Below are 27820 nucleotides of genomic sequence, written 5' to 3'. Positions count from 1 at the left end.
AGTAATTCATGGGAATAAAAGTATAGGGAATACAGTCAGTGATATGATAGCATTGTATGGTGACAGATGGTAGCTATGCTTTGGTGAACATAGTATGATGTATAAACTTGTCGAATCACTATGTTGTACATTTGAAACTCATGTAATGTTGTGTGTCACCTACATTCAAATAAAAGATTTTGTAAATGAAGCCTTATGAAAAATGTTGAGATAGGCATGAACAAAATATGCCTGCCTATTACCCGTCTCTTTTAAAGAACTATGGAGCTGCCTTTGGAATTCTAGGCTTCTACAAAATACAGTATGAAGCTCTGGATTATTGCATAGCCATCACAGTAATATGAACATAATTTGTGGTTATGCTTATCTCAGACCTAGTCAAGGTTGTAAGTTATATGGAACCTTTCTCAAATGATACTTAAGCTACATTGCAGTGAAAATATGAGTTGTCAGTGCATAAACCTGTTTTGTCACATGTCTTCCTCCTTTAAATCAGGGAAAAACAACTGGATCTTGACTCCCTATTAATTAAGGCAAATACAATTCTTATCTGTATGTTAGTGTGTGTGAATTTGTGATTTTTTTAAAAAAAGCTCAAGTTAAACAGATTCTAATATTTTATTGTTACTCAGAATAAATGCATTTAACATTGGTATATCAAGAGTAAACTTGAGATTATTTGTATACAAGGCAATTTTTAAGGTCAATAGAAATCAATAGAAATATCCATAGGATGATAATATTAAACCTTTATGGCTTGAGTATTTGCAAACTTTGCAATAAGAGATACATTCATAAAATCATAGGGAGTTTTGCTGATGAAATAGAAAGGAGATATTTATGTATTGTGTTGTGTCATGAGAAGTCCGGTAATTCATTTAATTGGATACACTCATGTAACACCAGACTATATTTATAATTGGTTTCATTCATTATAGTCTGAAGAATAATTATTTTAGATGTCTCTATAAACATACATTTTATTTAATTTTCTCAGAATGATTAATAATTAAGCAACGTATTTTGGGTAATCTTCAGTAGAAATAAGTCAGTGAAATTTCCCGGATTGAGGCCACTATGTTAGGTTTACCTGGAAATTCAAGATTTATCTGCTAAGGTGAAGCTTTTGTACTCAGATATACTTGGTAGTATTGAGAGCTATTGCCACATTAAGATTTTAAAAATTCTGGAAAGTGTGACAACTATGATTAAGGGTTCTAATAGGTATAGTTTATTTTTGGTTCTCTCTTTATCTCTGTCTCTCCATATATATATATATATATATATATATATATATATATATATACACACACACACACACACATATATATATACACTCTCTCTCTCTCTCTCTCTCTGTCTCTATGTATATATATTCTCTCTCCCCCTCTCTCCCTCTGTGTGTGTGTGTGTGTGTGTGTATGTGTGTGTGTGTGTATACAATCCTTTTTTTTCCTTATTAGGGTGTAGTGTAGCGAATTGCTTTTGGAATCCTAATCTTGGGCAATAGTGTCTATCCTAACCAACACTCCATATATATATATATATATATATATATATATATATATATATACACACACACACATATATATATACATATATATGTATATATATATATGTATGTGTGTGTGCGTGTGTGTGTGTATGCAATTTATCATTTCTTCTCATGTTGATTTTATAATTTAGCTGAAATAATTGAGCTTGCTCAAATGGAAAACAGGCGCGGGTTAATTATAGAGAAGACCTTAATGGCCACCAGTTGTAAGAATGAGTTTTGCCCTGCAAGGAAGGTTGGGACAGTAGGACGAGGAGGTGCACACGCAGCAATTGTCACTGATGTACAGGGCGCCATGGGAGGTATTTCCTCAGCTTTCTCCTTAATCACCTTCATAGTTAGTTTTGAGTTGTGCAGTAACACTGTTAGGGCACCCTATAGATGAATTGGCTACCATTTCTCATGCAGTGAAGGTCACATTTAAAAATGTCTTAGGCAGAGGTACCACCAGTCTTTTAAGAAGCTAGGTGATGTTACTCAAAAGATGTTAAAAATTTAAAACTAAGATTTTGGCCCGCAGTTACTATGTCAGATAAACATAACTCATCTGAATAAACTTTAGAATTAAAGTTTGTAATTACGGCATTACAGGGGGAATAACAATATCAGTTTTTGGCATTCCCAGTTTTGTCAGGTTAATTTCACATTGATAGATTCCAGTTGAGTCAATGTACCATTCTTCCTGAAAATTGCCAGGATGGTAAGATTTGTTTTTTCTACTGTTTAGCTCCTGAGCACATACCAGCATTATTAATTTTCTTGTAGTTTGTGTTCTGATTTCCTGTTTATTATTTTGAGATATTAAATGATAGGGACAGATCAGAAATGACTACCTAAGGCTAACAAGATGACTTCTTTGTGTGATATGTAGAGTAAGCAAAACACTAAATAGGCTTAGTGTTTTTTCCTGAAGAACCGTAGAGAGGCATTTGTAGTGTTATGTCATTACACTTTCTTGTAGAATAGAGGGAAATGTTAAAAGACTGCCTGTTTGAATATCATCAGGAACAAAATGCAGATTTTCTCTTCTTTTGCCAGAACTAAAAACTGATTCTGTCAGAAATTCACAGATAAATTATTTAGGTGTTTTAAATTTGCAAAGCCACATGTAACTGTTTCAGATTATTCTGTGGGGTGAGAAAATCTTCCATCAAGTTCATAATTGAGGAGGTATATGAATACAGTTTTGTGTTAACTTCACTGCCTGATGTTTTCTTTCCAGTGTGTGGAGTTTGAAGCTGGTTTCATTCAGTTATAAAGGTAACATTGCCAATGTATCAAATGGGCATTGTAACTTTGTAGATCATAGTTGTAAACTAGTGTCCCGGTAGGTTGCTGGCTTCTGAGCCAGGCACTGTTTTGGTGCCGGCTATTTAGGGGAGGACTGGCTTGACAACTGCCTGCTCTCATGGAGCTTAGCTTTTAATGCAAAGGTAGAAGATGAGCAAATAGAAAGATAGGCACGTAATATTACACCAAATACTAACAAGTGCTATGAAGAAAAATAAAGCAAGGCAAAGATCTGGCAAGTCTGGGCTTGTGTTGAGAAGCAGGGAAGTTTTGATAGTGACTTAAATTGATAGTGGCTGCAAAAGCTTCCAGGAAGGTAACTTTGTAGTAAGGACTGGATGAGGATCTAATTAGGTACGAAGCTAGTGACCATGTACACAAAGTACAGCCCACTGTTGTAATATTTATCTTCTGATGATCTTAAGCCTTTTCATTTTTTTAAAAATGTTGCCTGAAATGGGAATCGAGTCAAAGTTTGCTTTTTAATTGCACAGAGGCTTCCTGTTTTATTTGGTGGTCTTATATATAAAATGCAGAAGGGACAATAATCATTTCCTAATTTGAGGCAGTTTAGCGAGTTGCTTTTGAAATTCTAATCTTTGGCAATAGTGTGTTTCCTAACCAGCGCTCCTTCATTATCCTTCTGGTAAGGGACCACTTGATGATTAGGGAATTGAGCCTATTGGAATTTTATTTGTGTATTTATTTTTGAGAGGGGAAGAGAGAGAGAGAGAGAGGGAGGTAGGGAGGGAGAGAGAGGGAAGGTGCACCTGTGCACTAGCAGGGAGGGGGCAGAGGGAAGACAGGGAAAGAATCTTAGGCAGGCACTACGCCCAGCTTAGAGCTTGACACTGGGCTTGTTCCCATGACCCTGGGATCATGACCTGAGTGAAGTCAAAAGTTCCACGCTCAGCTGCCTGAGCCACCCAGGTACCCCGAGCCCACTAGAATTTTAAAGGAATGCTTTGACAGACAGTAGATGACTTATTTGAGTTAGTAAACTTCCCTTTCTTTGTGACCCTAAGCCCGTGCAATGTCAGACCGGCAGACCATCTTGACAGTAGGCATGCCATTCCAGAGGATGTGTGGTTGAAAGTTACCTTTTTTCTTGGCAGTGTTTCTAAAACTTCAGTTATTTGCGTATCTCTTTCATGATGTTGTCAATATATTTACTTCAGCTTTTTTTTATAATAGTCTCGTAAATTACTATATTAAATGTTAGCTTCTTTCTAAGTTATGATATGCATGTAATCACAGGCTCATGAACTAGTTTTTGCATTCTGATGCATCTATTAAAATTATGTTGTTTCTGCATCACTTAAAATTGCCATGGGTGCTACCAGTTCTGTGCTTACCCCTTGCTGAGAAACACTGATCTCAGCTTTTTGTTATATGGAGTTGAATACTGCTGAAGACTGCATTAACCCATTCAGACCATAGTTTTCCCCATGTAATAACTTAATGGCCTTGTTACTCTATTTAGTACCTTAATGAGTAGAGAAATGGCTGTACAGCTTCCTGAAGTGATTAGTTGGTTTGTATACTGAAATCTCTGTTCATATTTGGGGCAAGCCCTGGGCAAAATTGTACCAGGAGTTAATTCCCTGAAGTAATGCATTGCTAATTATGGACTTGTTGACATCAGTGATCCTGGGGTGGGGGTGGGTGGGGAGTTATGGTTTGGGGCAAGGGGCCACTTCTTGTCACCTTCGAACATTAGATGATGAAGTTGGCTATCTTTTCCAGTTAGATTAAAGCTGTCTTAGTAAATAAAAAAAAAAAAAAAAACAAACCCTCAAGTAATTACTCTGTTAACTTCCTCAATATGTAAGCTGTTTCAAAATCAAAAGCTTATGAAAAAAGTCCCCCAGATTCCCAGCTAACTACTCTGGGATGCAGTAGGACCAAAGTGCCTATATTTGGTTCAGAAGAACTGAAATGATTGTTACACATATATGACTAAGAAATTTAACCATGCTCATAGAGGCCATCCAGTTCTCCAAAACAGAATTTCATACTCCTGCCTTGTAAGTGTCTGCTTATCCTCTATTGCAGTATGTATGCAACCCTTAAATAGATATTTATATGAAGCCATCCGCTGTCAGTTTTCATGCTAATATGCATCAGTTGCTGTGAGATTCATTATTACTAATTTCCCACACTTTTTTACTTTATCCTTGGTCCTTTTCTTAGCTTCCTTTCCTCTATCTTTATATTTTCTTCTTTTCCTTTCTATTCTATTTCCCCGTTCATAACTTAAAGTAGAAAGTATACGTGATTTCTGATAATCACTCAAGGAGAGTGCACTGTTCTTGGTTCTTATGGCAGAATATACTTATTTGTAGGACGTGTTGCATAATGAGGAGCTCTTTAGTGTTAGGAATTTGATTATTTGGTAAAAGAGGGCTTATTATGTAGGTTTTTAAAAAGTTTGATTCTTACAGTAAAACTATTCTCCATCTTTTTTTTGTTGTTGTTGTTGTTCAGGGAAGTTTATTATAATATGTCAAAATATAGGTCAGAAATTTACCTCAGAAGCAATTTATCTGTTAGTTAATATCTTTAACGGAGAAATATTTTCTTCAGTAATTATTTACAAACAACACATTTTTAGAGCAAACATGTTTGTAATAATTCTCACAATCTGGACATTACCCACATACTTTTAAACATTGTCTCTCTCTCTAGAATAAAAATCCATTATTAGTTGAAACAGTGTTTTGGAAATTTAGTATTGATCCAAATCCTATACCCTCTTAGTTTACCAAAACCTTCAATTATGAAGATTTCCAGTCTTCCCTGAAACCGTTCTGTTTGAATAAAGAGAAAGAGTACAAGACCATAATCTGATATCAGCAATTTAGGTATAATCTCAGGTCATTACTCCCTGGTGGTCTGTATCAAGGACTGGAACCCACATTGGCAGGTGCAGCTACACTAATAATGCATAAAGGTTGGTGTCCATTTTGATTGCTCGGGCTCTGTGCCTAGATAACTATAAACACTTTGATTATCACATTTGCCTATATATTTTACAAGTAAGTAGTATTTTCAGTTTACCAATACGTATATATCTGTAATTCTGTTGATAACCCTTTTTGAAGTGACTAGAGTATCTCTGCTACAGAAAATAAAAATATCCAGAATACCCATTTGCAAACATTTTAATTAAAGGATATTTTATGCTTGAGTGAGATTAAGCCTGTAACATATCAAAAAGGAAAAATAATCAACTTTAGAAATTGATTCTGTGGTTGTCTTTAGACATAACCACCAACCAGCGAAGGTATTTCTGAGGGTACCATTATCCTTTCTCATGTTGTTTGGTCCCCATAGATTATGACGAAATATTTCCTTGCTGTTAGGAACATGTCCTTTATATACATGTCTATTCTGTCAATTTGAATAAAATATTCATTTATCAAATATTTTAAACACAACTATTATATTCCAGGAACTGGGATTAAAAAAAATGGCAATAGATCCTGTTGTCAGGGAATTTATAACTTTGGGAGTAAAAGCACCAGGAGATAAAAAGTACTGAGAATATCCTGAGATGGAACAATGTTTGGCATAACTGGCCCAGCCTTAGAAGGTGATATTTGAATAGCAGCTTAAACAGGGAGAAGAGATTTACCAGGTTGAAGGGGTGAGGACGTACGTGTCAAACCAAACAAAGGGCTAGCACGTAACAAGTCCCAGGAGCCCACAACAGCATGGCATGTGCCAAGAACCTTCCCCAGGTCCTGGCAGCTCCTTTCTATGTGGGAAGATACTAGAGGGGCAGCAGTGAGAGAAACCAAAAGGACAGAATGTGTCAGTTCAAGACGAGGGGAAACCTTTAACAGGGAGCTGGTGGAGGTCAAGTAAAGATAAAGACTAGCATAGTCTTTGGATTTGGCTTCAGTTGGAGTTTTGTCGGCCATTGCTTAACAGTAAAGTAATGAGTGTGGAGGTCACAGTGATACAGATTCAAAACGGAAGAAGCAGAAGAACGGCATGTGTAGATGGCTCTTTAGCCCTTGGTCTGGGAACAGCTGATTAAGAGTATTAGGGAGGGGAGGATGCATAGCTAGGCGGGGTCCCTTTCTCCTTCCCTGCCGCCTCTTCTATTTTGGAGCTACTTCAGCATGTTGAGGACCGAGAGAAAGAGTTGAGGTAAGGCAGGTCATTCGAAGGTAGAAGAAGGAATGTGAAGAGAAAGATGTTTTGCGAAGGAACGAGTGAAGGTGGAAGCCTGACCGTGTGCAAGGGGAAGGACAACTCGGAGACCAAAAGAAAGATGCAGAAAGATAGTGTAAAAATGGGTGGCAGGAAGGTGACAGGGAGTTCATGCCTAAGGGCTCCTGTTTTGACTATGAAATATTTGTTTCACGGAAGATCATTGTCTGCTGTTAGCAGAATATGGAAGAGAAGGGGCTTGAAAGTGTTGAAGTTTTCAAAAAGCTGTCCTGTGGAATGTCAGAGGGAGCTGTCCAGGGCTGGGGGAGGATTCCTAGACAGCAGGAGGGTCTAAGTGACCCTGGGATATAGTAATTGATAGAGACACTGATGGGTGTGTGTGTGTGTTTTCAGGTGTGTGTTTGTGTTCATGTGTGGTTCATATGGTTGTTCATGCATGTGTTTGCATATTTTTGTGCCCTAGAGGTCATTCCAGTACAGATATAGTAATCAGTCCTTTAATTACCCAAGTTATGGAGCTCCATACATTTTCCATCCCTGTGCTGGGCATTGGGGTTATGAGGTGAGTGGGTTTATTTTTGTTTGGGGAAACATATAGTTTCATGGGCCCTACATATAAGCAAACAACACACTGTATAGGGATGCCAAAGTAATTCAGAAAAGACATGTTAATGATGAGTGGGCAGGGATGGATAAAGCGACATTTTGGAAGTTTCTTCGAGGAAGCGATCTCTTAGCTGGCTTCCAAAGGAGGTGTATGGTTGCAGGTGAAGTGCTTGAAAATTTTAGCAAGAAAGACAACAGGGGTTGTTGACCACAGATGGGTACATGCTGAAGGTACAAAATAGTTGAGAAATTCTGAATGTGGAGCAAAGATCCAGAAGGGTGGGTGAACCTTTGAGTTTACGACTGACTCAACTTTGTTTTTCTACAACCAGAAATTAGAACCAGAAAGTTTTTTGAAAACAAAAGTACTTCTTGAGCATTGGTATGAGTTGGTTCTTTAGAACTTTTCTCAAAAGTTGTAGTCTTACTATACAGTATTTCACCTACCTGGTATCTGTTTTTTTTTTTTTTTTTAATTAGTATTAAGAGTGGCTGTATTAATCCTAAAATAAATTTTTAAAAATTCTGCTAGATATCTATCTGTCTATATATATGTTCTACGTTTCTACATTCATATTCTGTATTCCAGTTTCCAATTGACCGTATTTGGCCTTTGAAGAAGTAAGTGTGATCAAACACTATTTATTATATTGTGCCATTGCCTCTTTGGAGTGTGAAACTTTTGGAGTTATTAAAGCTTTGTTTCCTTTGTTGGTAACACTCAAAAGAAACGTGTACTTTTGTTTCTATAACTACTAAGCATTTTCTGAAAGTTTTTCCATCCTGACTGAAAAAGAAAGTAAGTTGTTAAAAGCAAAAATACCCTGCTATAACGAGCAGTCTTGTACTTCCCAGTTCATAGATCATTAGGCAACAGGGGATCCCCCAGCCCCCAACCTCTGGCTTCCTCCGTACCTCTGAAGTACATCATGCTGCCCAAATCAAATTGCTCACTTAATATTTAATGTTTCTGCGATGGAATCACTCTCCCCCCTGAGGTTGACTTCACATTTGCCAGACACACTGACAACACTACACTCCTTTTTTCCCCCACATGACCTCAGCTTCTGCTTAAAAAATGTTCAAATAAAGGATGCTTTTGTTCCTATCTCGCCCGCCTGTGATATATTGACAAAGTGTCTGCCGGCTGAATGGAATAGTTTTACAGTATGAGTGCTGCTTTCAGTGGAGGGGCAGGACTTGGGCTTTAGAAGGAAGTGAATTGGATAGGTCAGGAGAATGTACCATTTGTAAACACCCCTTTCCTTTTTTATTCACGTGTCAGGACAGCAGGAGCAGGCTGTTCAGTGCCCGTCCCTGCGCAGAGCCGGAGGGAAAAGCAGCTTGGAAGTCAGCTGCAATTTTTAAACCTTGCTTTTTATTCCCCGGCGATGATCTTCAAGTGCTTGGACTTGTCTTGGAAGCTGTTTGGAAACTAACATGGTTTAGTCCACTAACTGCATGTTGGGTAAATTCAAAACCCACATGCTCGTCCTCTTGCAGTGGAATAAGTCACATCTGATGGACATTTTCTGTGCTTATAGCATAGTAATGAACGTCTGACAGGCGCGACCTTTCATAAGACAACCCACACTATTGGCTTTCTGCCCAGAATATTGCTGCAACACTATCTGTGATTGGTTATCTCTCTATCATGCATTGCTTCACAAGGGGAAACGGCCCCTTTTTTTAATAAATCTACGATGGCTGGCTGCAATATGCCTCACTGTAAGTATTGTGTGTGTGTGTGTGTGTGTGTGTGTGTGTGTGTGTGTGTGTGAGAGAGAGAGAGAGAGAGAGAGAGAGAGAGAGAGAGACAGAGAGAGAGACAGAGAGAGAAGCTGACTTGAATATTACTTAGTCTGGTAGCACATGGCAAGGTTGTGATACTGTAGGACATCAGTGAAGTGCTACTTAGTAAATCTTAACCTATCTCTTTTTTCTACAGGTTGGTACTAAGAAGTGCCTTTCCTGACGTCTCTGCTGCTTGGACCCGCTTCTAGAGCAGTCTCTGCTTTTGCCTTGCTTGCTGCCAGCTAGACTGTGACGACAGCACATCCACCCTCCACTTCTAGCCCAGACACCCCCATTTCTACTTATAATCAAGACAAAAGCTCTAAGTATCTGGCATTGCCCTAGGCTGCTTTAGTTTTAAAAGAAAAGTTTGCTGAAAAAGTCAGATCTCTTCTGCCAGGAAATCAAGGAGGAAAAAAAAATCAGTTTCTCGATTTGCTCTAAACTGCTGCATCTGTCTATGCCAAACTAATCAATACCGATTGCACCACCAAACTCCATTGCAAATTCAGCTGTGAGGAGATTCCCTTTCAGACAACTTTGCTGAAAGCAGCTTGGAAATTCGGTGTCAAAGGGTCTGCCACGTTTTCATGCTTGCATTTTGGGCTCCAAATTGGCACTGGGAAGGGGTTACTGAGAGCACAAGGCTGATCCGAGGCCCTACTTTTAAACGTTCATCTACTTACGATTCTAGTATTTCTCTGTAAACCAAAACCTCTTGAATTAACAGTTTCATGCTGTGAATTTCTAGTGGGAGATCTTTTCCTTGATATTGACAACACAGTTTTCCATGTACTTTTAAAGCAGGGAGTGGGGAAAAAAGTATTTTGGAGGGGACATTTTCATCAGCCTTTTACAGTCTTATCAGTTCAGCTTTTTGAGGTTTTTTTTTTTTTTTGGTGTTTTTTTTTTTTTTTTTTTTGGTTGTTGCTGGGTTTATTTTTATTTTTATTTTTTTGTGGGGGGCAGGGTCTGTTGGTTTCACTGCAAAATTTAACTACCTGTAAAATCTAAACATGGCTGTTAGTGTCACACCAATTCGGGACACAAAATGGCTAACACTGGAAGTATGTAGAGAGTTCCAAAGGGGGACTTGCTCACGGCCAGACACGGAATGTAAATTTGCACATCCTTCGAAAAGCTGCCAAGTTGAAAATGGACGAGTAATCGCCTGCTTTGATTCATTGAAAGTGAGTAAATATTATATTATTTTAAGGATACACAATGATTGAATCAAGGGGATATGGACGCATAGTCCACTGAGTTTGGAATGATGGATTGCTTTGTTAATAGTTTAGTTCTATGGTGTCTTCTTATGGATGCTTTTGGGGTGGGGGACTTTATTGAGAAGCAATGGCACCAACTCTGGCCAAACTTTGTTTGTTATGAATAACTTTATCAGTCCTTTGATGTAATGATGTTTTTCTAAAACAGAAAGTGTCTGCATACTTTTAACTTAGTCATAGCAATGTCGATGTCTATAGGAATAGTAAATGTAGATAAATATGTGTGTTAGCATATGCATGGTCTATACAAGGCCATGGCAATAGCTGAATGAAGATGATTTGTTTTTCCTTGTTTGTAAAGTTGCTGTTACCTTTGTAAAAGAACAGATTTCCTGGCAGTAAAACTTGGAGAGACTTTTTATATTAACATTTTAATATTATGGGTCTCCTTTTTATTGTATAAGCATATTATTTTAAAGCCAGAATCAATGCATTTTGTGGAAAATATAGAAGTAAGGTTCTGCTGCTGTTGCTATAGTACCCTATCTGAGGCATAAACTTTGTTGAATGTTGAGTTTTATAAATGAGTGGAAACTTTTAAGTAGTATTATTTGGAGGCTTGTTTTGTTTTGTTTTGTTTTGTTTTGTTTTAGTTTGTAAAATTCTAATGTAAAATAACTTAGTTCATTTTTTTTTGGATCCTGATTATTTTAACATTTGTAACTGTCTCAGCTAGAAGTGTTAAAAGTTAAGCTTTTGTGGGCACCATAGTACTGAGAGATCCACTTTAGTGTATCTTGACATTCAAAAATGTCATTGCTTCGTAGTTCAGGTGTCAAGTTTGAAAATGGGCTTTTTAAAAGGTAGCATGATATTGTATCCTTATTCTGACATGCAAGGTCAAGACTAGAAATGTGAAGATCCCTGGGTACTTTCTACTTACTTGGTTTAATTGAATTGGCTTTGAATACTAATGTGTCAGTATAATTCACTCTTTGAACCCGTGAGAGAGGAGTCACGATCATTTCTGCATCTGTAGAGAAGTAAAACTTTCATACATCCATCTTGTCTTTTGCAAACAAAACAAAACCTCCTATTGTAATAAAAATGCTTTCTTTAATAACATGGGTGAATTAACTGATATAGTCAACCCAAACGTTAACTCATAACTCACCCTGATGTGTTATATGGGTTAGCTTATGAGTTGACTATTGCAGTTAATTGCTTCTTGGCTCAGTTGGGCTGCTTACTTTGCTAAAGTTTTCACCAAAGACTCAAGGATATTATCTTCAGAGTGGGATATCAAAGGAGGCATTCACAACAACAAAGATATCTTATAGTGTTATATTATTGTTAATGTCATAGTCCTAAAGATCAATAAGCCAGAAGTTATAGATTACCATGAGGCCTTTTTCTTTCCTTTGAAAGGCATCAATGAAGGGCACAGTGGTTTGTACCTTTGTGACTATGTATTCCTAAATTCCTGCTGACTGAATTTAGGTGTAATTAGAGACGGGGACCCGTAAAATGAGGGGCAAAGGGCTAATTACCCTTGTCGGTAACCAGCTGTGTCCATAAGTAACCCTGTTTTGACCCAATTACTAGTAAATCCAATTTTTAATCCTACAGACAGTTGATGGTGCACTCGTAGCTACAAAATGAAGGACATTAAACTTGGCTGTGACATTGAGTGGTTTCACAGAAGACCTGCCTCCCCAGCATTTGGAAGCATTGTGAAACATTAAAATTCAGTTGCTATTTTTCCATCTCAAAATATTTTTTTAGTGGCTGCTCACTTGTGGACACAGAACAGGCTCCCTTTGAGTAAAACGGCAGCATTGCTGTGTGGTTAACAAGATTCAACTGCCACATCAAGGACTTTTTTTTTTTTTAATAGCAAGTAATTTTAAGATTTAAATTTACTTATGAAATGAACGCATTATAGCAGCAAATCAATGCAAACTTTGTCCTCATTCTTTGTTTCTATGAGAAACTAATATTTAATTTATAGTGTCTAAAACTTGGTAAAATATTTTGATTTGAACAAGAGGAAAAACATAAACACAACTTTGTGTGGAGGTTCATAGCAGGAACAATAGCTCCTGAAATGTTAGTGAAATGCCTATATTAAGAATTCATTTAACACATTTTGAATATGTAATTACGTATTCATGTTTCCAAACCCACCTTTGGTAGACATGTATTTATAACTAACACATTCTGTGATTCTTAATACAGTATTTAGAGTCCTGGCTTTTAGATAGCTGTCTTGCTGTATTCAATTTGGTGACTAAAATAGATCAAAAACGTATTTTAAAACAGTTAAGGTAACTCCATGACTCGTGCTTGAAGTTCTGAAATTTGGAAGCCTTAGGAGCATAATTCCATGCCAATAACCACTAGATCATTTGTGTTGTCTCGGAGAGTAAACGGAAGGAATTTAGAAAACGTGTAATATTCTCACTTCTTTAATAAAATGTGTTGTATGTATGTCTACAATCCATAGTCCAGCCTTTTGTGACTTCTTGAGCCGTGAGATGGAGGTGGCCTGTGTAATCTACTATTTTTAGCAAGTTAGGAAAGCAAACCAAATACTCTCTGAGAGGACCCTGTGAAATGGCTGTACCCTTCAGCTGTGCTGTTTCAGACTTTGGCCAGGCTCCCAGGTGACTTACGTCCATAGCAGACTTCTACTTAGAAGAGGAGAATTTGTTTCATTAAAAACAGAAGTTGAGCAGTTCAAGACAGTATTTATGCAAAAGAAATAAGTTGGCATATTACTAAAGGTAATAGAAGAAAATTAGCTGATGGTATTTCAGTGGCGTATTGTTGATTTCAAAGTTTAAGTAATTAGATTAAATTTACTACGTGAAAACAGAATTCTTTGTCATAATAGATGTGTTGCTAAGTAAAGTCAGAATACATGATAATTAGGAATATATGTATATATTAAGTATGTTGGGAATAGAATGGTAACAATAAGAGAGCAGAAGCTGTAATAATGTGTGTTAGTTTATAAATTAAACAATATTTTAAGCGCTTGATCGTTCTAACTTAATTTTGGTTTTATACTCGCAACAACAATTTACAACAGTCTAAGAATATATTCAGATTGAGAATTAGATTGCTTACACACTGTAGATTTGAGTGTTTTGGCTATTTCAGACACCCTGAACATTTGAAAAGAGATTATTTTATGCTGGAAAGGATTTTTTTTTCCTTATGACTTGTGAAAGGGATACCAAAGAGAAAAAAACTGAAAGAAAAATGTCAGCCCTGCAAGCTGCCATTAGAATATTGTATTTAAGAAATGATTCAAATAACAGTAAATTGGCAAGTTACCTATTTTCTTCAGTAATAATGGCTCAACTAAAATATAGGTAGTTGATTTAAAGAAACTCTACAGAATGTATTTTATTGTGATGTCAAGTAATTTATGCTATCACAAAAATATGTTTTCACCATGTGATCAACTCAAAATGACTATTGCTTACTGAATTATTCTTTTTTAAATGTCCGTTCATTTTTCAGATGTTGGAGGAAGGGCTATATAACCTTTATATTTACTGTCTATTTTCTGAAAATCTAGCATTTTTTTTTTTTACCTTTGAAAACTTTAGTCACTTGTTTTCTTATCAAATTACGCAGTTTTGTTTAAGATAATTAAGGATTCATTTCACTATTATACACGCTTGTGTATACAGGTAGCACAGCCAATCAGATTTGTTGTAGACACATCAGGGGTCAGATTCCACTGCAGAGCAGCATGGAATCAAGGATCCTGAGTGAACACATTTAAAGAGCCTCTAACGACCTAGCAGAATAATTGAATTCAGCTATTAGGAGATATACAAATACGTAAACATCCAGGTAAATGAGCAACTAGAAAATTTAGAGCCAGTAAGGCAAATCAAGTGTCTAGTTGGTCACACAGGGACAGGGTGGCATAACTGGACATTATAAAGTGGTCCTGAAGGTGTTTATAGTTATATTTTAGGAGGTCCTCCATCGTGAGCACAGTGTATTTTCAGCGTGCCAACTGCCTGTGTTGCTGCTGCTCTAAGTTCCTGGCGTAGTCTTTTCATCATATCTTTTAAACTGGCTTACTTGATAATCCTGCCAAAGTGATTTTTGCGAAGTTCAGACAAATTTCAGATATTTGCAAATTTTGAATCAAAACTTTGATTTAGTAGGCTCCTAATTGGAGTAACTTTTACCAAGCGTTTTGTTGTTGTTACTGTTTGTTGTTCTGTTAATGGCATCTCCCATGTGATGTGAAAACTTGGATGGATGATTATGTATACATGTAACTCTATAGGTACATATTCAGTGTGTCTTTCAGTGACAGGTTGACACAGGACTATCTTGTTTCCCCTTATAACTTAGGAGATGAACTAACTATAAGGCATAACGTGTGAAGCCATGCGTATCATGTACGAGTTCAAATTATATTCCCCGAGCAGAATCTTCACAGCTTTGTAAAGATTACCCTGTGAATGCACGGTGATAAGCATCTTTTTTTAAATGAAATTCTCAATAGCTATAGCTGCTTTGATAGTGCTTACAATTTTATTCACTTACCTATTTATATTCTTATAGTTAGAATTTTTTTTAGGAAAACGTTTTTTAAATGAGTTAAGATTTTTAAACTTGGACAAATTTCAAGTCATGTTTTGAGTCATGCTACTTTAAGGCACTAATTCTAAAACTAGTTATTTTTTTCCTTTCATAAGATTTTGGTATGCTGCTTCTATTTTTCTTTTTCTTGTTAAACCTTCCTTCAGTTCCTAGGTGTGACAAACAATTTAAACCTAAAGCAATGTGGCACTAAGAATTGAGTTCAATCTTTGATTGTAATTTAGATTTTTGAACTAATGCAGAATTTTGAGTCTCCACAAATAGCCTCAAAACAATTCCAGGTATAAGGCTGTGATGGACTTAAAACAGTCCATGTGGCATGGGTAAATCTTCCATCCAGGATGTGTGTGACATACTCACAGTTCACGCGAGAGGTGAGAAATTGAATGTTTCTCAGCTCCAGCACAGACACCTAGGGACCTCGTTTGGGAAGCTTATCCTGTCATTTTCCTTGCCAAGGATAAGTAGAGGATTTCAGCTATCAACATCACTAATCTGTTACCTTTCATACTGAGCAATGTATCTGCCTTCCCACAGTCTTAGACAAAGTTTATTTTCTTACAAGACATAACATTGAGGAAATTTTGAGTTTTTTTTTTTTTTTAACTTTGGCAAACACACATTCCATGCTTTTAGATAAGGGACCAATTTTTTATGTTAACATGCCAAAAATTTTAAGTCAGTGGAAGTGGATTAACTAAAGAGATGGTTTTTGATTTAGCACTAATGATAGTTGTTAATATGCAGAAACTTTGGTAAAAGCAACTAAAAGCAAAGGCTCCTTAGAATTACTTAGCTGTTTGAAAGTATAATCAATTATTAGAATAGTGATTTCCTTGTGAATTGCACTATAAACGAGTAATTCTGGTGAGGATATCTTATTCTAATAGTCATTTATAATAAACAACTACAGAGTTTTTATCTAATATATATTTCTCTTGCAAATAACCTGAAATGCACATTACCTACAGCATGATTCATTCTCTTTTGGCACATGTTGAAAGATTATCACTTTGAAGTAAAGTCTGATTTGTTGTTTGAGATAAAACCTTCTGTATTATAAGAACTTGGGTTTTGAAAAATACTGATAGTTACAAGTCCTCCTGGATTATAATTTGATTGAAAGGCTGTCTCTTGGATACCTTTGGGCCTTGACAGTCTCTGGCTTTTATTCTCCTTGTGTTATCTCTGGTTCTTTCCAGCGTCCTAATGGTCCAGCTTCAGAACTGTTGGGTCTGATCCTTCTTTATATTTCTCTATGGAGTTACAGAGAAGTTACTTGGATATTTTGTCTTTAAGGAATTGTGTCCAGCATTGAGTAACAGAGGCACCTTTCCCTCCCCGGCGTGTGACATAAACAGATAAAGGGTGTATTTTTTAGTTGGTTGTGCAAGTCTATGTGATGACTCCCCAGTCACTAGAACTGGGGTGTCTTTACCCTTAAGTTGTGAGGAGCACATGGGTTCCAATCTTAGGATTATTTCAAAATTGTAAGATGTCCAACACAGTACCAGCCATCATATCTTCATTCCTGGAAGCAGAAAGAGGTGAGGGCAAAGGAAACCACAGCTTAGCCTCCTTAGGTTTCTTTGCACAGTGGCCCTCAAGCTTCTCCCAGTGACTTATTCTTGTCTCTCAGTGGCTGATTTTGGTAGCAAGGATAGCTGGGAGCTATAGTCAGGGTTTTTTTTTTTTTTTTTTTTTTTTTTTACTAAAATTTAAAATTTTAATTGCAGTACAGGTAACATACCGTGTTACATTTGTTTCAGGTGTATAATATGGTGATTCAACAATTCTATATGCTCATCATAATAACTGTACTCTTCATCCCCTTTACCTATTTTACCTGTCCCCTCACCCTTCCCCCATCGGGTGGCCATCAGTTTGTTCTCTATAGTTAAGAGTCTGTTTCTTGGTTGCCCCTCCTCTCTTTTTTCTTCCTTTGCTCCTTTGTGGGAACTATAGTCTTTTACTATTGTCCTGATTAAAATTGTGCCTCTGGGTGGATAAGGTAGAAGGGGAGAATGGACGTTCAGGAGGGCAGTCCCTGGGATGGAAGAGTTACAGAATTTTTTTTTTTCCAGAAAAAATCTGGAATCAAGTAACTCACACTGAAAAATACCTAGGTATGGGGGGTGGGGTGCTGAGGGGAGGCCACCTCTGAAGAGAAACTTATATATTCGTATATTGGCAAACCTATCATCAGTCTACTGTCCTGGGTAACCAGAGTTGTCTTCCCCCCGCCCCCCCCCCCCGCCCTTTGAAGTCATGATATTTTTAGTCAATAAAACCTGGCATATCACACATAGATTGATTTTTACTTATATAGAAAAAGAAAATTATTTTTTATTTTTGCTTTGCCAAGACATATTTTTATATATTGTTATTTATAACTGAACTATAACAGGAATGCATATCATAAGAACAGGTCTCAAGTGATTTTATTTGACAGAAGAATCTGTAGTTACTCTACTATCTAATTCTGCTTCTTCCACAAATATATTTTATTTTTACTTCCTCTATGAAATTAAATGAAGTAATATTGAAAATTACTATATGCTGGTCAGTATTTTCAGTGCTTTTTATCTTTTCATAGTATTTAGTCCTCACAGAAAACTCTTTTGAGACAGTTACTGATATTCCTACGATTTTACATGTGACCACACTAAGGTACAGAGAAGTTAGGTGATGTGCACAAGGTCACTCAGCTAGTAAAATGTGAACTCCAAGCATGGTAACCTGATTTCACAGCCTGTACTTTTGACCACTTTCCTGTAAAACTTTGCTTCTTAATTTACATATCCATATCCCTAAGGATCCAACAAAGGAGTGCATAAGAATAAAAATTAATGTTTAAGGCAGATTTACAATATATACCCTAAAATGGCAAATACTCAAAAATAATTATATTTTAGGTCAAAAAACAGATCAATGAGTGAGTATAAGCTAGCACAAGATAGCAGATGCCCCCACCTTTCAAATATTACATGTTCCAAATACGTGGTCATGTAGGAGAAAGGTTTTAAATTAATCATCTTAAATAAGTCGTCATTGTAGAAACTATATAGCCATCGCCCAATGTATACAAAAAATTTTTAAAAAGCCATATTCCAAGTTTTCATTGTTTAGAAAACATTTCCCCATAGAAGCAATGTCGTTAAGTGATCAGGCCAGCCCTGGGAAGCCAGGTAACCCAGAGGATGCTCCAGTTATAGTCCAGTGCAAAGAGTAGCCTGGAAAATACGGTTATTAAGAAAACCCAGGAAGCTCCACAGAAGCATTATGAGGGCCATCTTATCAGACATCATAAGTACTACCAGTATCAAAGACCTCAGCTGCCTTGTCAAACTGTTTGAATGGGAAAGATACGTTTCACGTTTTCAGTTTGGTGCTCCAGAAATTCATTTGGGCCTCATGCAGGATACATGGTTTTCCCCAAACTCCTGGGACACTTTCTGCAAGGCAGTGCAGGAGGCTCCCCAGCTCCATATTTGGGCTGCTCCTGTTCCCCAGGACTGGCTTTCAGCAGGGCAGTGGCTCACAATCAATAGGGACTAAAGATGGTGTGGGATGCGGAACTATAGTCCAAAGTTTATTCAGGGTGGGAAGACTTCTTTGTCAGTGTCTTCCAACTAATCCTTCCCCCCCGCCCCCTGCCCACCCTAAAAGCTCAACTTGTTTTCTTTTCAAATGCCCAGCTTGTTGGTTGTGAGTCTGGTCCACTGTGGAACTTAATGTTAGTGGCCAGCTACTTCCCTTTCTCTTTCTCTCCTGAAATTTTCTAAAGGGTAGCTGTTGTTTTGATACTGTTGCTTTATAATTACTAGTAGCATTGGTGGATCGTGAAAATATCAAAACTAAAAAAAATACATGTATTATATATTTTTTTCTAGCTGTTTTATCACAGAGTATAGTGAAAGGATCAGCAATAAAGACCCAGATATGAGAAGAAAGGCATATAGCAGGTCTGGGGACGAGTATTCCAGAAGGAGTATAATTGAAACACTTCTATGTCAAACTTTGGGAGAGATATGAAAAAGTCCTTAAGGGGCTAATTGCTAACAAGGAAACCAGTATGTTAGTGATGATGGAATTTGGAGGGGGAACTTCTCCACAGCAATTGGAGGGTCTGTGAAAAAGGAACTAAGGGGAGGGAGACAGAAATGTCTCTGGTGATTTATCTTTCCTTTTACCCCTCCCTTCCCTCTCACAACTACTAACCCCCAGACCTCAAGTGGGAAGAGATGAATAGAAGAATCTCCATTAAGAGCGTTCCCCCAGCCATGGGCTACCAAACTGGGACTGCTGTTCCTGGATCATCATTGGCCAGTTGGGAACCACCTATATTTTAGCCCCACATTACTTAAAAAAAATTTTTTTTTAGTGTTTATTTATTTTAGAGAGAGAGGGGTGGGGAGGGGCAGAGAGAGAGGGAGACACAGAATCCAAAGCAGGCTCCAGGCTCTGAGCTGTCAGCACACAACCAGACACAGGGCTTGAACTCATGATCTGCGAGATCATGACCTGAGCTGAAGTCGGACGCTTCACTGGCAGGGCCACCCAGGTGCCCCAACCATATTTGCTTTTTAATTTCTGTTTGCGTTAGGTTGAGATTCACTGTTTGTTGAGATCCAGTACTCTGTTTTCTTAAGACCCCATGGGACTCCAGGTGCGTTAAGTTAGAATTTCTTTTTTTTTTTTTTTTTTTTAGACTCTAACATTATTGAAGTAATGCTGATGGTTTTTTTTATTTTACTTATTTTTATTTTCTGTTTATTTTTAAATTTTATTTAAATCCAAGTTAGTTAACATATAGTGTAGTAATGGTTTCAGGAGTAGAATTTAGTGATTCGTCACTTAAAACCCTATAACACCCAGTGCTTACCCCAACAAGTGCCCTCCTTATTACCATCACCCTTTTAGCCCACCCCTCACCCACCTCCTTTCCAGCAGCCCTTAGTTAAGTTAGAATTGATCTCTCTGCATAAAATTCAGGCTTGTTGTGTAAGGCTTCTGGGTTTCAGAATCACTTATACTTATGTCCAGGCTGTTCTCAAATAAGGCAAGAAGCATCTGCTGTTAATAGTTGACAGTAAATTACACAAAGTAAAACATGGAAAATTAAAGTTAGAAAAGCTGGGGAGCTTTTCTATCATTTTCAATTTTCTGCACAAGCACGGACATAATCAGTGTTTAGGATCTGCTTGTGACGGATAAATTACATCTGTAATTCATTCTTTTCCATGTTACTGCATTCAGACGATAATTTGCTTTCAGATATCTTTGCTCATCTAATATTCTAAAATCGTTCATAGACTGAAAATAAGTCTAGTTACATCTCCCAATCCCAGGAAGCTTTTAAAACTAAAGAGTATTGGCTTACCAAATGGGCCAAATTAAAAAAAAAAAAGGGGGGGGGAGGGGTTGAGAAAACGTAGCCAAATTTATCGTGCCAGAAATAAGATTCCTCTTTGGTAGATGACATTGCTTTTTATAAAACAATTCTCCTTTTCTCCTTTAAGGGAGACAACACAGAAATGAACCATGAAGAAAGAAGTAACTAAAGAATTCATTATTTATATAAAGAATCCTGTTGAGAAAGATCTGTATTCTGAATGAACTGTCTTTCTTCACATTATCTCATATCTCTTCATGGTTAAGTGGAAACTCATGAAATCTAAATCTAGCTATGAGAAAAGATTATCATCCTGATTTTATTTGTTGAACTTTCCTTTGCTATTATGAACTTTTACTGCAAGACATTGCCTTCCATGAATCACAGCAGAGTAGTAAATTGAAAACAAATGTCCACATAAGAAAATCCAGTATATTTAAACACACACACACACACACACACACACACACAGGTCAGCTTACATTCAGATGAACTAACGAGTCATTGCCTACACTGAAGAAGAGTCATCTACATTGAGGTTTTTGCCTGGTGGAGTTTATTTAGGTAGTTCCCACAAAGCGTTTAAACTACAATTACCGTATAGTAGCTTAACATGTAACGTACGATGGATTAAGTATGTGTAGTGAGAAATGCAAAATTGTTATTTTAAAAAATCTTTCTGGGGCGCCTGGGTGGTGCAGTCGGTTAAGCATCCGACTTCAGCCAGGTCACGATCTCGCGGTCCGTGAGTTCGAGCCCCGCGTCGGGCTCTGGGCTGATGGCTCGGAGCCTGGAGCCTGGAGCCTGTTTCCGATTCTGTGTCTCCCTCTCTCTCTGCCCCTCCCCCGTTCATGCTCTGTCTCTCTCTGTCCCCAAAATAAATAAACATTGAAAAAAAAATTAAAAAAAAAATCTTTCTGAGCTACTCTTGGCCTCTGTATTTTTCACTAAGGATAAATAATGCTGGAGGAGAAATGTTTTTTCAGAAACATATTTTTATACTGAAAGTTTACGAATTTAAAGAAATTGCAGACCAAAGTTTTTGCCACTTCTGCATATCAACCAAAGGAAAACAATCCATTCTTCCTCCTCATTTCGTCATTTATAGCCTGCTATGTAGCAGACATTATGACGGGCGATCCTGCTGCATGGGTGAATGACTCATAAGCCCCCCCTGCCTTTTTGGGTGTTGATAGCTTTTGAGCTTCAGAGAAGTACAATGAAGATTAAAATTATCATAGAATAATAAAACATTCTTTTAACTCTTCTGTTCTTTAAAATTTCCCAGTAGACCACAAATTTGCCCATGTAAAACATAAGTAGACAGTAAATGTCTTCATGTGTGTCTGAGGAGGTTTGTTAAGAAACACATTGGAAACTCTTACATAGTCTGCGTAGGAAGAGCAGATAAGTTTCAACTATGGTTATGTGTGTGCAAGAGGAACCGTGTGTTTGTATTAAGCAGAATGGGTTCACCACTGATTTTTACATGGATCCATCATCAGGATCTATCATTTACCAAGATCAACTAGAGTCAGATTGATTTTTAGGGAACACATATAGACATGGTTAGTTTTACTTCCTGATTTGATCATTATGTATTGATTCGATAACATGCGGAGACCTCAGAATGATTAAATAATCTGTCTAGAGTTGCACAGTCTGGAAGCAGTTGAGCTGGGATTCCGCACAGGTAGCTTGTCTTCAGAGGCTGAGCTTTCAGCCTTCACTCTAACTTGAACTTGTTTATGCTGGCAGTAGTATGAAGCACGGCACCGTGATCTCATGTGTATGAAATACAGCGTTTGTTATTTGTGAGTCCACATGTTAGAGTGATAGACATAATTGGGCAAGTATTTGTTGAGTCACTGTAATTGCTTGCATTTAAGTCACCTCTCTTTTTTAAATCATGATCACTCACACTTTTTCATAATTCAGAAAACCATCCCTGAATAATCACTAATAATATTTTTTCACCTAAGATGGGAAATTTGTATTAGAATTTTAACTAGAAGTCTGATAATACAGAGAACATAAGCCTTAGATCAGGTAGAATTTTGTAAGCCCTGCCAGACTGATACCAGAATAATAGGATGCTTTGGGAAAAAACAAATGAGAATTTCAGGATTCTAAGACAAAGCTTGTAAGGTTTTCATTTCATAACTCTCCTTTCTTTTTGCATAAAATAGAATATGCTTTCTTATTTAAAATAATAGTATAAGTCATAGTTTTCTAATATATGAAACATTGTTTTGTGAGAGGCTGAGATTTCATTCCTAAGAGTTTTACTGTGCATTTATGATAATATTGGAAATGTGCAAAAAATACGCTTAAAAGCCTTCATGAGTCTTTGTAAGTTGTGCTCTATAAAATTAAAATCTAGAGGAAACCATTCACCTGCCTCTTCTGCAATGGGTTGTGTTGTAATGTCTATATGTTTGATGTGTCACTTAAGGTATTTATAATAACTTTTTTTTTTTTCAACGTTTATTCATTTTTGGGACAGAGAGAGACAGAGCATGAACGGGGGAGGGGCAGAGAGAGAGGGAGACACAGAATCTCGGAAACAGGCTCCAGGCTCTGAGCCATCAGCCCAGAGCCCGACGCGGGGCTCGAACTCACGGACCGCGAGATCGTGACCTGGCTGAAGTCGGACGCTTAACCGACTGCGCCACCCAGGCGCCCCATATAATAACTTTTTTTTAAAAAATCATATTTTAAAAATTAGCTAGGAATGAAATTTTAGTAGTCCCTTTTAGTTTTTTGTATATTTGCCTGATACCTGCCATGTTAATATGGCTGAAATATTTAGATCCAATGAGAGGAAATGTTTTCATATGAATACCTTAATTATTTTTAGTTTTTTTAATGTTTGTTTATTTTGAGAGAGAGCGCAAGCGGGGGAGGGATCGAGAGAAGGAGACACAGAATATGAAGCAGGCTCCAGACTGAGCTGTCAGCACAGAGCCCGATGCGGGGCTTGAACCCATGAACTGTGAGATCATGACCTGAGCTGAAGTTGGATGCTTGTGCCACCCAGGCGCCCCTGTATACCTTAATTGTAAAATATTTCACAGTATTCTTTTTAAGATTTTTGCATTCTGTGTAATTGAAATAAAAATGACTTTGTGAATATTAGGACCACTGATTGCATTTTGTTTGTGATATGGCAGAAAGCATGCTTACTCTCAGGAAAACATGGATTTAAGAATGTAAAATACCTGGGCTTACTGGGCATTTAGTATATAACAGTTTAAATTGTAATCCTGGACTATTAATAGATGTATGTATCTTTCTTTTTAATGTTTATTTATTTTTGAGACAGAGAGAGACAGAGATGAGCAGGGGAGGGGCAGAGAGAGAGGGAGACAGAATCTGAAGCAGGCTCCAGGCTCTGAGCTGTCGGCACAGAGCCTGACGCGGGGCTCGAACCCATGAACCGTGAGATCATGACCTGACCCGAAGTCGGAAGCTTAACCAACTGAGCCACCCAGGTGCCCCTAAGAGATGCATCTCAAATATTAGTGTTCATTACATGGTTTAAAAGGCTCTGTGGGAAATACATATCCTCACAGAGCAGTTCAATTGGATGAATGATAACATGGAGAAAAGAAAGAAGACACCTTTCTTTTTTTAAGTTTATTTATTTTGAGAGAGAAAGAAGGTGCAAGTGGGGGAGTAGCAGAGGGAAAAAAGAGAGCTAGAATCCTAAGCAGGCTGTGGCCTGTCAGGAGCCCCGAGATCTTGACTGGAGCAGAAGTTAGAAGCTAAACTGACTGAACCATCTAGGCGTCCACAAAAAGACAACCTTTAACATCAATAGCTAGTGTTATAAGGATCTTTTCCTTAGAGAAACTCCAAGCCTTTGGGCTGTTCTCTTGAATGTATGAATTTAGTCAGACAGCAAAATTAGAAAGATTTTTGACAAAATTGTCTTTGATATATAAATTCAAACTTGGCGTAAAAGTCAAACTTATTTTGTGTCTAGAACAAAATTGATCACAGGAAAAAGCAGTATTTTTTGTCCTTTGATTTTATTTCTCTAGGCATTTTCTTCATGAATTGACTTTAGTGTTGGCTTGATTGATTGTTTGATTGGTGTTTTCTGAATGTCTAGATTGGCCTCTGTGTTCTTTTCCTTGGGGTGAAATTTATAATGAATATTACTTTATAGCAAATAAATACTTGTGCCAGCAATAATGAGCATATGACCATTGGTGGTTTTCACTTAGTCCCAACATTACATTGGAATTTGAATCAAAGTGGGATCTTTGGAATAATTGTAAAAGCTGTACACAAAAACATTTATGGCAAAGAGTAAGAGCTGGTTAAGTGCTCAGAGTGTGAATTCAGCTGGATCTGGGTTTGGTTTCACCAGTTACTTCCTACTGACTTTGTGTCAGTCATTTTGCGCCTCCTCTATAAAATGAGGCTAAGAATACCTGCTTTGAAGGTTTGTGTGGATTCAGTGAGATTGGTTATATAATGCAGGTCACTTCATGCAGTGTCTCGCCCTGTGTAAATTCTCTATAAGTGGTAGCAGCTAGTGTTGTTCTGATCTCGGTGCTGAAATTCAGTCTACGTTACCTTCCCCCCCATTAAGAGGAACTGTGCCTCTGGTCAGAATAAAATGTCACCCATTTTGCATATTGTACCAAAGGTATCTATCCATTATTTGATAAAAAAAAAATTAAAAATCAATGTTTATCTTGATGTATAAATGTGCATTATCACATACTAGGTTTTTCACTTACCTGTTATCAAGAGAAAATACCCTTTAACCTCTCAACATGTGTATCACTTGACGTTGAACTCAGTGGGGTAATATTAGTGAAATACAGTGTTTGTATCATTGTCTGTGCATATAAACCCATTTCTAAATGCATTTATCCATGAATGAAAAAGTGGTTGTAACCAGCTGTTCCAAATTTAATTTCATTTAAAACTAATGCCTCTTTAGCTCTATGCTGGTCTAAAATAAATAATTCACATTTGATATTTCAGACACTATATTATTTATGTAAATTTCTTCTTAAAAGACTCACCTAAGACTTTTTTTCAAAAATAAAATTGATGTTTATTCAATAACGTACCAGCACAGAGTAGCAGATTAAATATTAAAGTCCCATTTTTTTCATGATTTGCACTATCCCTACTTTATTCTTTCTATGCCCATATAGAGTTGCTTACTTGGTAAAATATCTACCACTTACTTCCTCAAAGGTGTAAAGAAGTAGCCAAGTCCATGATGTTCTAGTTACCACATCCTCATTTTCCCCCTTTCACTGCGACTCAGAATTGATAGGGATCCAAATCAAGCCCTGTAAAATGGTCTCTTTCTCTGTAAGGTTTTAAAGGTGCTGGCCTAATTCACAAGCTTGGGACTTTTGACTTTGGTTTGAAATAGGAGAGTATACACTTTTTGCAGGAAGAAGAGAAAAACCCAGCCTCCTGATTTTACTGGTTCTTCAGGAATAATATAGCCTATTAGTTTCCTACATGCTAGCTTCAGCTTTTCCTTTGCAGTAGTGTGTGCATTTTTGTTATATATAATTCAGAATATGAATTGTGCATTTACAGTTTGATTTACTAAGCCGTGCCACTGCCTTCTTGTTAAGGATATCGATTATTACCCATTCTATTCTGTGCATTGATTTAGTACGTGGCAATGAGTTAGTTGTATTACTTGATGTTGAAAAAGGATCAAATACATGTTCAAAGGAGATGCTTCCAGTCTATTTAATTGAGTTGGCTATTTAGGCTTTTAACATGTGAAACAATCAGGAAAAAGTACAGAAGGGCAGGAAAATAAAATTTGTTTTCAGCATTTTAGAAGATGCCAAAAATTATGCACTGAGGCCTTCCTGGAATTAAATGGTCATCTAATATTTAGTGAGCAGATGTGTAAAACCTGGGGTTTTCTTTTAAAAATTAAGGGGGGGTACCACCCTCAGATGTTCAAGTTTTATTGAAAAAATTTACTTCTCTTTAAGAATGGTTTCATGAAGAAACTACATATTATTGAATATAAGTAGAAGTAATAAGTAGGATGTATACCTGTCTGGGGTACTCACATTTTGGGAGGATTGTGAAGAGAGAAAGTTAAGTGAAATAAACAAGCTAGGAACCAATGAGTTTTTTTTTTTTTTTTGGAATCAAATGAGTTTTTTTAATCTACTGTTTCATGTTTCACAGTTAAAAATATTTTTCGGTGTATATAACAGCATGTAAGATAAGGCTGATATTTACTTAGTTTCTTTAACATAAATCGTTTGACTTTTCTAAACTTTAGACAGCCCACACTTAATGTAAAAAAAATTAACCCTCAGAATGAGATCATAGTACCCTGGTTCTCTGATGAATGTTACCTTTTGTTTTAGCAGCTCAGTTGGCTCTAATCCATGGAAAAGTTTTTATTTCCCATCAGCTTCCAAGGTAGGAGCCAAACCAAAGTTAAAGAAACATTTTCCAGCAGACAAGTCTCTACAGATAATACCAACAGTCGAAGAGCATGCACTTGTGCGTTCTCTCTCTGTCTCTTTCTCTCTCTTTTTCTCTCTTTCTTTTACAGAAATATTAGGTCAGGAAACAATACTGAGATACTGATAATGAAAGTGACTTTCGTGTCACTAAAGGTGCTCCTTATTAATCCTTCCTAGTCGCATTACGACCTCAAAGTTTGTTTGCTTACATTTTCAGAATATATTTACTTCAGAACGATTGAAGAAGGACCACTCTGTCCCTATGTTAGTGTCTTCCAGGGCTTTTGATCTACAACCTTTTCTTACCTCTGGTTTATTTGGCTAGCATTTGATTTTTGAAGAATGAGGAAACATAAACAATTATGATTTTTTTTAAATGCCTATTAAAATACCGGCCTCAAAAGACCTGCAAGTTCACAACTTGTTAACAGTAGAAATGTGAAAAGCTCAGCATTGAATGTAGAGAGGGTATAGAAGATGGTGCCAGTTGGACCACTTACCCTTCAAATACCTACTAGACCCAAACCTTTCCCCTGCCTAGTGATTGACCATACTAACAGTAGGATTCCCTTAATTGCATGTGAGTCCACAGCTTACGTGGCATGCCCACTGTGTGCCAAACAGCATCTCGGGTACTTTTCCAGGCTTCCGG

At 37.2% G+C, this 27820-nt stretch overlaps 1 protein-coding gene across 23 annotated transcripts in view; it reads left to right on the top strand.

Moving 5' to 3' along the window:
* The window catches only part of MBNL1 (muscleblind like splicing regulator 1), a 205540-nt gene that overhangs the window by 44995 nt on the left and 132725 nt on the right, over nucleotides 1-27820 (top strand). For 12 of the 23 annotated variants that reach the window (XR_006718634.1, XR_006718633.1, XR_006718636.1 and 9 more), the window contains exon 2: nucleotides 9582-10617. The exons of 7 other annotated variants lie outside the window; for them this stretch is intronic. Coding sequence is in view for 12 of the 16 variants with exons in the window: in XM_045503211.1 (XP_045359167.1) it covers nucleotides 10444-10617 (174 nt within the window). In the remaining 4 variants the exon portion in view is untranslated. Of the gene's footprint in view, nucleotides 1-1816; nucleotides 9362-9581; nucleotides 10618-27820 lie in introns of those variants that run through there. 4 more of the 23 variants (XM_045503216.1, XM_045503214.1, XM_045503210.1 and 1 more) reach the window with 2 other exon arrangements.

The sequence above is a fragment of the Leopardus geoffroyi genome, chromosome C2, assembly GCF_018350155.1.
Source record: "Leopardus geoffroyi isolate Oge1 chromosome C2, O.geoffroyi_Oge1_pat1.0, whole genome shotgun sequence".
NCBI lineage: Eukaryota > Metazoa > Chordata > Mammalia > Carnivora > Felidae > Leopardus > Leopardus geoffroyi.
This window is presented reverse-complemented; position numbering and strand designations above follow the sequence as displayed.